Genomic DNA, 12,235 nt, shown 5'->3' with positions numbered 1-12,235 from the left:
TTACAAGGGGTCTAAACAAACAAACAGTTAACATGCCAACTTGTGCTTGAATCTCAATGATATATTAAAGCTCATGAATTTTGTTGGAAAAAAAATTGCAATGGAAAATGGTTACACTCACATCTATTGAATCTAATTTATATAGTATTGTATTTTACCATTAAAAAAAAAAAAGTTAAGAGTTTTATAATTCAGCTAGTTAACATATTTTGGTCTATCTAAGAAGAACCCAAATTCTAGCTTTGTGACCGCATGATTTTAGCAATGTCACAATCTTGAATTGTGACTAATCATCATGCATGATTCATGTACAAACTGCTTGTGTATGTGCGTTTATAAGATTAGGCCAACATGTTAGTAGCCAATTTTAAGGACTCGAGGCTAACAGATTTAGTAATCTAATCTAGTAATATTATTGCCACATCAACATATTTGGCATGAAACTCAACTCTAGATTCAAAAAGGCTACTTTTTTATATAATTTTAAAATAGTTCTATTTGGCTAAATAATTTCAAACTAGATTATTGAGCCAAAATAATCTAAGATTGGTGTGATGGCAATCGCTTTCCACCAACATATGACATGTTAGCGGTTGAAGTCGGAGAACCAGTCTCTGAAAAAAAAAAATAATAAAATTATAGGACTAATATATCCTAGAAATCATCTCTCCCCAACAAAGTAAAAGTGAAAGTTTTGTGCGAAAAAAGTAAATACCCTGATATGACAATTTTGGATTTATCCAAGCATCAAGCAATTACTTCAGTTTCCTCCTATTGTACTTTATATATTATCACGTCAAATGGTTTTTGCAATACATCGAAGCATACTCCATTATTGTTATTTATAGTATTGCTCATCTCCAAGACATTGAAACACATCATGCATCCATAGTCTCTATACAGATCATGGTATTTACAACAAGCTTAATATTATTTCTTGCCTAAAGATAGTAGTACATTCAACAAGCTTATTTTGATATCTTGAAATGATAAATTTGGAGATTTTCAACATTAAGTTTTTGGAAATTACTGCACTTTCTGTTGGCTATAAACTTGCCCCAATTGAATGCCCTATATTTTGCAGGGTTTTTTTCATTTATTAGCTCCTCTAAGGGCTTGACCATGGTGTAGTGCGCCGTGTGCAAGAAAAACGGAACAGAGAACCTTTCCCTCTCTGAGTTCACCGTCACCCTGTGCTCCACACTCTCATACCTGTCATTGCTCCAAACCTGAAAATATTTCCATTTTGAGTGAAACTGACCAACGACAAAAGCCTCCAAGTTCATACCAATTCCAATATAGGCATAGTATTAATTTTAATTGGACTAGTAATTATATTTTTGAACCATACATGGATACAAGGACAACACTCAGAAAAAAGTGATATACTAACATTACTCATATACTTGGATTTTGGTATTGTATTTTCTTTTTTTAATGATTAAAGATAATTTGGATATTGTAGACAACTTATTTATACTCTGCATACTTTTTGACTATGAAAATGTTATAGACTTGGACTTCAGATTTTCAAAGTATATATAGACTTTGCTCATAAATGCTGCTTTCTTGGGTTTCTCAGTCAGTTTCACCTCTAGTAATTGGTAATTGAAAGCAAGTTTGGCTATCAACAAAAATATGAATGATTTGTACTTAGCAGAGTAAACATTTGAAAATGTTACCTGCGTAGTGTCACCAACATTGATGATATAAGCATCTGGGGTGGGTTTGACCCGAACCCACTCTCCATCTGTTTTCCGCTTCACTTCCAATCCTCCAACATCATCTTGAGCAACAATGGTTAAGACAGCCCCATCCTTGTGCCGACCAACACCAAGTGCTAACTCAGGGGTAGGGCAAGGTGGATAGTGACTTAGTCGGATGTAGCTGGTCTGATCTTTGAAGAAACCATAGAACCTATCTGCTGGCAAGCCTAGGGATAGAGCAATAAGTTCCAATAACTTGTAAGATAGTTTTAACATCTCTTGACCATAATCTTGGCATGTCTCCCTGGTCAGTGGTCAGAGGAACCCATCAGATCACATAGATTGAATTGGGCTTCAAACTAGATCATAATTCTTGATATATTAATCTCAATTCTAAATCAATAACAGAGGGTCCTCCCAAATAACAGTTATGAAGACATTCATATGTTACTAACAAGTTAACCTTAGATGACTAGTTTTTAAAATGTACCATCCATTCTCTTGTGGTCAGTGACTCAGTGGTCACCAATCAACAGCTCTTGCAACATTATCTTCCACAACCGTTAAGTCATAACTGTGCTGTGATTTATAAGTTTTTATTTATTTATTTTTTTGAAAATCGATTTAATTAGGACACAATAGTCCTATAATAAATAAACATGATGCATATACATCTCTTGGTTCTCCGTTTCTCATTCATGGACACACCGCATTAATAAAATAAAAACCTTACCTTAATCCAGGCGGGTACTCTGGACACTGATTATTACATTCAGTGACTTCGTTGTCATCAGGCTCAAGCGAGGCAGGGAGTATAGTGGGTTCCTTTATAGCAAAATCAAACACTTCCTTCCAGTCCCTAACATTCTTGGTGTGCTCTGTGTCATGGTAACCAAACACCTCCTTCTCATTCCTCCTCACCTTCCTCTTCTCCTCCAAACTCTGCGCAAAGAATTTCCTCGATGCATCATCAATCTTCTCTCGCTTCCCCAAAGGCACCCCATGATTGATCACCTGGAAGAACCCCCACTCCTTGCATGCATCGCCTACCTCTTTAACAAGGCCTTCAAATTCAATGGCGGAAACATTGTTGGAGAGTATTGGAGAAAGATCGATTAGTGGGACACCTTTGCCTTCGATGTAAGAGATTCTTGGCCTGTGTTCAGGTTCTAGGATGAAAGCTGGATCAACCTCTCCCATGGTAATTAGTGATTTTTGTTTGTGCAAAGAGATGGTTTTCCTTTGTTCTTAGAGAGAGAGAGAGAGAGAGAGAGAGAGGTTGAGTTTGATGTACATTGAACTTGGACATGATTTTGTTAGTGCGAAGAGACGGTTCTCATGATTACAGATGAAAATGTTTTGACTAGGGACAAACCAAGCGTGCGTTAGACTCGAATGTAGTGACAAAAATACAAGACATCAATGATTATTTTAAAATTTATTTATGAAAGTGGAATTTGACCGTAGCTTCTTTATTCGATAGACGTGAAATCTTAGGGGACATGGCCAAAAAGAACCTATGATAATTAAATGATAATTTTTTGAGAAAAGGTTAGAATCAAATAATTGATAACAGTGATAACTGTGATTTCAATTATTCAAGTTAGCATTCTTCTCTGTCTCAAAAAAAAAAAAAAAAAAAAAAATTGGTAGCATTACTTAGGGTGCAGCTAGGAATTAGAGTAATTTTTTTTTTTATGAGAAATACGTGAATTTTATTGATAATGAGAAAATAACAAAGCATCCTAAATTACTCTAGCTTTAATAAAAGATGGAGTTTCTTTTATCCAAGTTACAAAGTTATTAAGACCGTTGCCTAAAGTGTTGTAGCTTGGCGTGGATACTTGTGATGATATTTTCAATACTAACGGGTACTTTTGACTTGTCCAAGAGAGCTTCAATAAGGACTGAACTATCTGACTTGAAAGTGACTTCTTGTGGGCCAATGTCCTTTGCGAAAGTGATGGCTACATCCATTGCTTTGGCTTCAGCTTCAAGTGGACCAAGTGGCAGCGGAAGTTGTGTGCTTAAAGCAGCAAGCACTTCACCCACATGGTCCCGTACAATGACTCCAATGCTGACCAACTTTGTGCTCTTGAAGACCACAGCATCCATGTTGACTTTATAGCATGGGAACACAGGAGGGGTCCGGTGTCCACCTGACTTATTCTTCAGAACTAGGATTGCAGTACCGAAAGTGTGCAAGGTGGAAGTCATGAAGCATGGATTGGGCTTTCATTATGATGTCATGACTGGACTGCCGAGGAGAGCCAAGTCGAGTTTTGTTTCTATTATACCACAAGCACCATGAAATCATGATTATCAACTCAAGCATGTCCTCACCTGCGTGTTGAATGAAGATAAGGTGCCAGAGAAGGTCAATGTATTCCCTGAAGCGCACGCCTCTAGTGTCCAGTGGTAGACTCGTAGTTGTCCATGTGTCATGAGCTTTGGTGCACTCCCAGAACATGTGTCCACTAGTTTCCTCCCCAAGGTGGCAAGCTTCGCACGTGGCATTCTCTATAACCTTACAATGACAAAGATTGACTTTGGTAGGGAGTATATTGCAATAGGCTCTCCATGCAAATATTTTGAGTTTTGGTGGGACGTTGGGACTTCATAGTGTATGCCAAAACAAGTGTTGAGACTCATCATTGGAAGCTCTTGCCACATGGGCATGATTTGATAATGAAATGACTATCTTATAGGCACTACGAACTGTGAAGGTGCCTCTTGGAGTGTAGGCCAATACCAATCGGTCAACGGCTTGACTACGGCTATGTGGCATGCTGAGGATCACATCGGAGTTATCTTGCATGAAAATCTGCTTGACCAAGTCACTCCGCCATTCGTCTGTAAGTTCATCCAATAGTGAACTGACCCTTGCATCTTCAGGCAAGGTATTTGGTGGTGTTGTGGGGCGAAAAGAGGATGGTCGTGGGAGCCACCTGTCATGCCAAATCCAGGCAAAGTCATCATTACCTATCTGCCATATGCAACCTTCTCTAATCACACACTGTGCTATGATGAGGCTTCGCCATGCAAAGGATGGCTTGGAGCCTAACTCAACTTGTAGAAATTCAATGTGTGGGAAGTATAAAGCTTTTAGAACACGGGACACCAGAGAGTGGGTGTTGGTTTGTAGTCGCCATCCTTATTTGGCGAGGAGTGCCAAGTTGAAAGATTTGAGATTACAAAAGCCTAAACCACCCATTTCCTTAGGAGTACAGACTTTGTCCCAAGATAGCCAGGCCATTTTATTTTTTCCGTTGGATTGTCCCCACCAAAAAGCACGGATCATGCTAGTCATTTCATCACAAAGCGTATCTGGAAGCTTGAAGACACTCATAGTTTAGGTTGGGATTGCTTGGGCCACCGCCTTAATGAGTACTTCCTTCCTTGCTTGTGAGAGCATTTTCTCTTTCCAGCCAGACAGCTTGTTATCAAGTCTCTCTTTTAGTGCCCGAAATGTGTTCTTCTTTGATCTACCCACCAAGGAAGGTAGTCCCAGGTATGTCTCATGTTGCTTTATGACCTCAGCTCCAAAACGTTGCTTTATGTCTTCCTGAATGTCTAGTGTGGTGTTGTGACTGAAGAATAAGGCAGTTTTGTCCCGGTTTATTTTTTGGCCAGAAGCATGTTCATACATGTCCAAGACTTGCTCAAGATGGGTGCATTCCTCCCTTATGGCTTGGCAAAAAATAATGTTGTTATCTGCAAAAAAGAGATGTGAGCTCTGTGGACCTTGTGGGCAGGCTACTATTCCATGAAGTGTGCTGGTTGAAGTGGCTTGTTGGAGAAGAGATGAGAGTCCTTCTGCACAAAATAAGAAAAGGAAAGGGGAGAGGGGTCTCCTTGTCTCAAGCCCTTAGATGGGATAATGTGTCCACGGGGTCTGCCATTCAACCTGATTAAGTAAGTAATAGAAGTAACACATTGCATCGTAACATTTACCCATCTACTATCAAAACTCATTTTTATCATTACATCTCTAAGGAAGCCCCATTCTACTCTGTCAAAAGATTTACTCATATCAAGTTTCAAGGCCATCTCCCCATTTTTACCAGTCCTCTTTTGATTTAGATAATGCATGGTCTCAAAAGCAACAAGAATATTATCAGTAATAAGGCGTTCAGACAAAAAGGCACTTTGATGTTCACTGATAATTTTTGGGAGGAAACGTTTTAATCTAATAGCACTGACTTTAGAGGCTAGTCTGGAGATGAAATTCCTCAAGCTAATTGGCCTATACTGTGTTATCTTGGAAGGATTTTTTATTTTTTGGAATCAAGATAATATGAGTTTCATTAAACTTTAGGGGAATGATGCCGAAATTGAGAAAGTCAAGTACAGCTTTTGTAACACAAAAACTAGATAGGGACCAAAAGTGTTGATAGAAAAGTCGTGGCATATCGTCAGGACCCGATGATTTTTTTGGGTGCATCTGTTTGAGTGCTTTATGGACCTCATCTGCTTGGAAATGTTGACATAAAATTTGTTCATGGAGTCAGTGACCACTGGTTGGATGGCATCAATAACTGTAGATGTGTCAGTGAGCCCATTTGTTTTGAATATATTAGAAAAATAATCTAATATTATATTCTCCACAATTTGGTCATCTTCTTGCCACATGCCAGTATCATCAGTGAGGACGTGGATGGTATTTCTCTACTTGCGGTTTGAGGCTTTCTGGTGGATAAAAGATGTGTTGCGGTCTCCATCAGTGATCAACATGTGTTTTGCCCATTGGTGCCACATAGTATTCTCAACATCCAGCCAAGAGTTAAGTGATTTACGGACACTCTAAATCTGTTTGAAGTTATGTTGCGGGTTGTGTTCAAGGACTTGTAGTTCCTTTTCCAATCGAGTGTTCTGCCTTCCCACGTGGCCAAATTTTGTTTTGTTCTAATGAGCTAACCATGCTTTGCAACTGTCAAGGAAATTTGTGCTAGGTACACCTATAGTTTTGTATAAACCCTCACTCCAAGTTTCTTGGATGACTTCGACGAACCAAGGATCCCTTAGACACATTGCTTTGAAGCAAAATGGGTGTTAGGTTCGATATTGTGGATAGTGTCTGTAGGGTTGCAAGTGTACTACCAACATGGAATGGTCATTGGTGGACATGGAGATATGGTGGATGGCGGCATCCTAGAAAAGAGTTTTCCATGAAGTTGTGGCCAATGCTCAGTCAAGGTGGATGTGGATTTGGCCTTCAACAGGGTGGTTCCGAGACCAAGTGTATAGAGAGCCTACAAATCCCAAGTTAGTGAAGTTGCATGTATGAATGACAGAGAAAAAACAATCCATCTGTCAGGTAGGGCATAAGGAGCCTCCATTCTTTTCCATGAGACTAACAATTTCATTATAATCACTAAGGTAAAGCCAGGGGAGGTTGGTGGAATGACACAAAGATTTAAGCAAAATCCACGTTTCCTCACGTTTGCATGTTTCGGGGTCGCCGTAAAAACCGGTGAGTCTCCACTTTGTACATGTACTGTCACAAACTATATGGGCATTAATAAACCAACAGGAGAAATTTTGGATGTGTACCTGAGTTCTGGGTTTCCATTAAAGAGCAAGATCGCCACTGAGGCCAGGACTTGAGACTATGAGGTCTTGGTTGTAAACCCAATCTTGTTTCATGTTATATAGTTGTTCTGTGGTGATCTTTGTCTCCATCAGGAAGACACAAATGGGATCTTTTTGTTGCATTGCTCTCTTAGGAGCTTTAACTGTTCGGGGGTTCCCAAGCCTCCGACAGTTCCAACTTAAAACACTCATTGTTCCTGGCAGTGCTAAGTTGTCAGCCATGAGTTTCCCCAAAGCTTTTGCTTCTTCCTCCAATGTCCTGTGTTTTTTCTAAATGAAAATGGTGCTCTGAGTATCAAGAACTTGACTTTTATGTTTTGGGCCCAGTATGGGCTCATTTGAGGTTTCCATTGCATGGGGGGTGGGAGGTCCAATCCTACGCCAAGTTGCAATTTTTGGGCCCACAGTTCGTATGGTGTTGGGGTAAGTGGAGGTGTTGGCATTGTGTTGAGAGTCAGGGGATTTCGGTGCAATGATTGTGTGTTGGGTGTATTGGTGGAAAGTTTCCTCAAAGTTGGAGCTTTCCTTGTGTGGTACAGTTGACTTGGGAGCATTTGAGAGGGCATGAGTCTTGGGTTTGGGGTCTTGTGCCAGCTGTGTTGTTGGTGTCATGGAGTTTGGGTTTGGAGAGGAATTTAATGCATGGTTAATGTCTGTGATGTGTGAAAGGAAAAGATTAGGGTCAGATAATATTTCCTTATTCGTAGGCAACAGTTTTTAGGATGTAGTGTGATTCTCGGGTGGTATTGATGATGGTGTTTGTTGCGATGGGGTGGCCATTATGGTTGACGCAGGTGACAGTTTTGTTTGTGGTGAGGGTGTAGGGTGGTGGTTTGGAGGAGGCGGTGGAGTGTGGGAGGTTCTTCTGTTTACCACCTAAGGTTGTTGTATGTTGGTGGTGTTGGCCCGCAACCAAGGACCGTACTGCTAATCATCCTTATTCAGAGTGCCGTCACTATCAAGCCAAGCTTTATAGTCCTTTTCGTCGTGGTTTAATAAGCCACACCAGTAGCAAAAAATTGGCATATTTTCATATTGGATTGAAATCCACAGAGGTTCAGAGTTTCCCATGTCCACAAATCGGCCACGTGAGAGGGGCTGGCGTATATCGAGATTGACGTGAACTCTGATATATTTTCTACGACATTCGCCACTCGGAGAGGTATCAACCTATTCTACTCTACCCAAGGTTCATCCGATAGCCTTTGCATTAGTTTTGTTCATGCCCGTGATAGGTAGGTTGTGTAGTTGGATCTAGAATGTGGCATAGTCAAAGGTGGTAGCTTCCACTGATTCATGCTCTGTAGGCTTATAGAGACCAATAAGATACTTGTCAAACGACCATGGTTGTTGTGCCAGGATCTTGAGAGTATCGGCCTCATCAGAGAAGAGGAGTAGAACCGTGTTGGATCCAAGGTCATGGATTTCGAACTCCTGGGTAGAACGCCACATGCTTCTAAGTGTTTTTGATAGCGCCTCGATGTTGACTCGGTGCATGGTGAAGAGCTTTGCAATAAGAACTCTGGCATTGTTTTCTGTGGTTGATGCTAATGGGACCGTTTGAGTCTCTTGTGTATTGAGTGACAAGCGGGCCCACTTGCCAGTCATGTCATCCATAGTGTGAGCGTAGAGATTGTGAGGAGAAGGGTGAGAAGGAAGTAAGGGTCTATGGTGTGGTGTGAGTACAGAGAATGTAAGGGAAGAGGGTGAGAAGGAAGTACAGGACCTATTGTGTGGTGTAAGGATGGGGTGGGTACCGGGTTTCCACCAGTGAGGGGAAAGAGGGCCTATACAATGATAGGTACTAGGGTTTCATCATCATGAAGGCCATCCAGAGATAGCACTAGCGAGAGAAAAAAATGATGACTGGAATAAGAGTAAGTTTGTATTACTTAAATATATCCAAATATAAATTAAAAATAAGCTTAAAAAATAATGCATAAGCTCCAAAATGTTATAGGTTTCAATTAACTCAACTGTAATATTTCTGATGGTTGAATACATTAAGAGCGAACGCCATAAGTTGAAATAAAAATTAATAAAAAAAAATTTCCAAAATGTTAGTGAGATATTCCCTTTTCTATTTAAATATATCTCACACACGTTTAATACATTTTTCTCCTAAAAACTAGCACATAATAAAACTAACCGTTTACTTCATTTCAAATCTTAAATTTTAGTTTCTTAAAAATCCATTTCTGTGTAACTTCACTAATAGTAGATTAATTCAAATTGAAAAATTACATTAAACTTAAAATTAAAAAAAGAGCTTCATCGCACGTGCAGAGCGTGTGTGATGAGGCTAGTATTATATAATCAATTTTATCTTATTTGATTTATTTATATCATATATAGCCTTAGCCCAGCTACAAAATTAACTTATTTTATAGTGATAGTTATAACCGAAAATCCACATTACATGTCAAATAATGCATCAATCGATTGTTTCATTCAACAAGAACCAAAAAGAAAATTTGAGAATGAATCTTTTATTGCATAAGATTTAGAAAAAGAAAATATTGTATGCGTAATATTGGAATATAGATATTTTAATGAGAAATATAACAATAGATATTCTTATCAAGTATAGGTTGTCCAGTGGGTTCTAGTTAACTTAACTGGTAAAATCTCTAATAGTTGAATAAGAGATTTGAGATTTAATTTCCGCCTACACCAAAAACCAATTGATATCTAAATAATATTTATTTAGTAAGATTAGGTTTCCACATTTTTAAAATAAATTATTAAGATGATAAATAGTTATTAGAAGTTAAAACAATATTATTTTTATAAAGGTCTTTAACAACGCTTTTTCTACATCAATCATAACAAATTTGCCAAAAGTTTTATTTTACCACAATGGACACCAATTTTGATATTTCTAACCGAAATACTCGAGGTTCAAATTCTTCCTAATTATCGAAATATAAATAAATAATAAAAATCACAACAGATAATTATTATTTTTATTAAAAAATATTTACAGGCGAAATAATTCTTGTATTAATTCTTGACATATATCGGATATGTCAAATTGACATATCCAATATTGGCCCAAAAGAGAGAGAGAGAAGCATTCTTACCTCAATTGGGCAAAATTGGAACTCATTTGATGACAATGTAAGGTGACTATCAAGCAGAGGACCTTATTAACTGAATGGCTGCAATAATGGACTAAGCAGCGTCAAAACCCAGACAGTGGGGTTTGTTGTTGTCTGTTGGAATGGCTGGCATATTCCTAAGGATCAATCACCAAGCAAACCAATTTGATAGAGTTTTTATTTATTTATTTATTTATTATTTTTATAGACAATTCAATAGAGTTATTCACCAACCCCCCCCCCCCCCTCAAAAAAAAACAAAAAAAAGGCAATTTAATAGTTTTTTTTAGCTCGGCAATTTGGGCCAAACAAAAAAAAGGCAATTTAATATTTTTTTTTAGCTCGGCAATTTAATAGAGTTGATCACTAAAAACTATGAATTTCCTATCATGAAATTTAGACAATAAATATTAATATAATGAAATGTAACTATGATAAATTTTATAACTTAGTTTCGGTCCATATATTTATAATAAATATATGATGCATTTTATGTAGTATAGGTTGAGATTTTTTTATGGGTGGATTGAGATTATAGTAAAACCATGAGCTTAGAATATATATATACACACACACACACATATATATATATATATATATATATATATATATATATTTGTGATGCTCTAGCTTTGATAAGAGCCCATTTTTGGGACTCTGACATTGCCCAAAAGCTAAAATCTGATGTTAACATGCTAACTTGGGCCTGAATCTCAATGGTATATTAAAGCTCATGAATTTTGTTGGAGAAAAATTGCAAGGGGAAAAGGGTTACACTCACAACTATTAAATCTAATTTATATTGTATTTTACTATTAAAAAAAATGGTTAAGAGCTTTATAATTCAATTGGTTGACATATTTGGTCTATCTAAGAAGAAGCCAAATTCCAGCATTGTAACCGTATGATTTAGCAATGTCACAATGTTGTATTGTGACTAGCCACCGTGCATAATTTCATGTACAAACTGCTTGTGTAGGTGCGTTTATAAGATTAGGCTAGCTTGTTAGCAACCAAAAGATAACCCTTTTGAAAAGAACCATATCATCTATAAAATGTCACTTTCTCCTATGTAGCTACAACATGTAGGTATTTAGTTGAAGTTGAATTAACTAAATTAATCCTTGCAAATACTTTGAAATGCTTCATGTAAGATTGAAGACACTTATGCTTAATAATGAAAATTTTCAAATTAATTGACCAAATATTATTGTTCAAACTTATATATATATATATATATATTTCAAAATAGCATTTTTTAGAACTTGAATCTTGACTTTTCAAGAGGTGAGTTTTAGGTCACATCTATGACTTATGTGGCCATTATAAATAATCAGTCATCTGGATCTTGATTTTTCAAGAGTCAAGATTCAATGAAAAATATAAAAGAAGCTTTTGGAATCTAGCCAAGTGGGTCGACTCGTCTTCAAAGGCTGAGTAAACCTTTCTTCTCTTCAATTTTGATGTCAAGTTCTCTTCATTTTTCCAACCATTCTCATTTTCAATGTCCAAAAATTTCCCTTATTTGTGCAAAATTTCCATCTAACAGTTTCATGCATTTTATTGGGAACCAAATAGATTTGATCAATCAGTTTCTTTTGAAAAATCATAATCTATCGGACCGTTTTGTTGGGCCCAAAATACAAAGAGAGAGAGAGAGAGAGAGAGAGAGAGAGAGAGAGTAAATGCAACAAAAAATGAAGCTTTAGCAATTAGAAGCCTTAATGCGATAAGCCTTTCTTTAATCTTAGGGCCAAATTAACCATACACCCAACCATGCCCAAACCATACATAGGCACACCCAAATCAAAAACCTAGTTGAACAAAACCCATCAC

At 37.6% G+C, this 12,235-nt stretch overlaps 1 protein-coding gene across 1 annotated transcript; it reads right to left on the bottom strand.

Annotated features, from left to right (window-relative positions):
* Positions 1-813: 813 nt before the first annotated feature.
* LOC112029478 (protein LATERAL BRANCHING OXIDOREDUCTASE 1) lies at positions 814-3,037 on the bottom strand. Its single transcript, XM_024062166.2, has 3 exons — positions 2,440-3,037; positions 1,683-2,010; positions 814-1,229 (listed from the first exon to the last, which is right to left on the bottom strand). The coding sequence occupies exons 1-3, from the start codon at positions 2,904-2,906 to the stop codon at positions 969-971; spliced, it is 1,056 nt and encodes a 351-aa protein (XP_023917934.1). The 5' UTR covers positions 2,907-3,037; the 3' UTR covers positions 814-968.
* Positions 3,038-12,235: the final 9,198 nt, after the last annotated feature.

The sequence above is a fragment of the Quercus suber genome, unplaced genomic scaffold (genome assembly GCF_002906115.3).
Source record: "Quercus suber isolate HL8 unplaced genomic scaffold, Cork oak 2.0 scaffold_407, whole genome shotgun sequence".
Classification (NCBI taxonomy): Eukaryota; Viridiplantae; Streptophyta; class Magnoliopsida; order Fagales; family Fagaceae; genus Quercus; species Quercus suber.
The sequence above is the reverse complement of the archived record's forward strand: the minus strand, read 5'-3'. Positions and strand labels throughout refer to the sequence as shown.

What these genes read in the sequence shown, in the direction of transcription:
- LOC112029478 (XM_024062166.2), bottom strand. Translation starts at nt 2,906, where the DNA reads ATGGGAGAGGTTGATCCAGCTTTCATCCTAGAACCTGAACACAGGCCA. An exon ending in GAGTACCCGCCTGGATTAAG is followed by an intron (nt 2,011 to 2,439) that starts GTAAGGTTTTTA and finishes ACCACTGACCAG; the next exon opens with GGAGACATGCCAAGATTATG. An exon ending in ATGTTGGTGACACTACGCAG is followed by an intron (nt 1,230 to 1,682) that starts GTAACATTTTCA and finishes AAATATTTTCAG; the next exon opens with GTTTGGAGCAATGACAGGTA.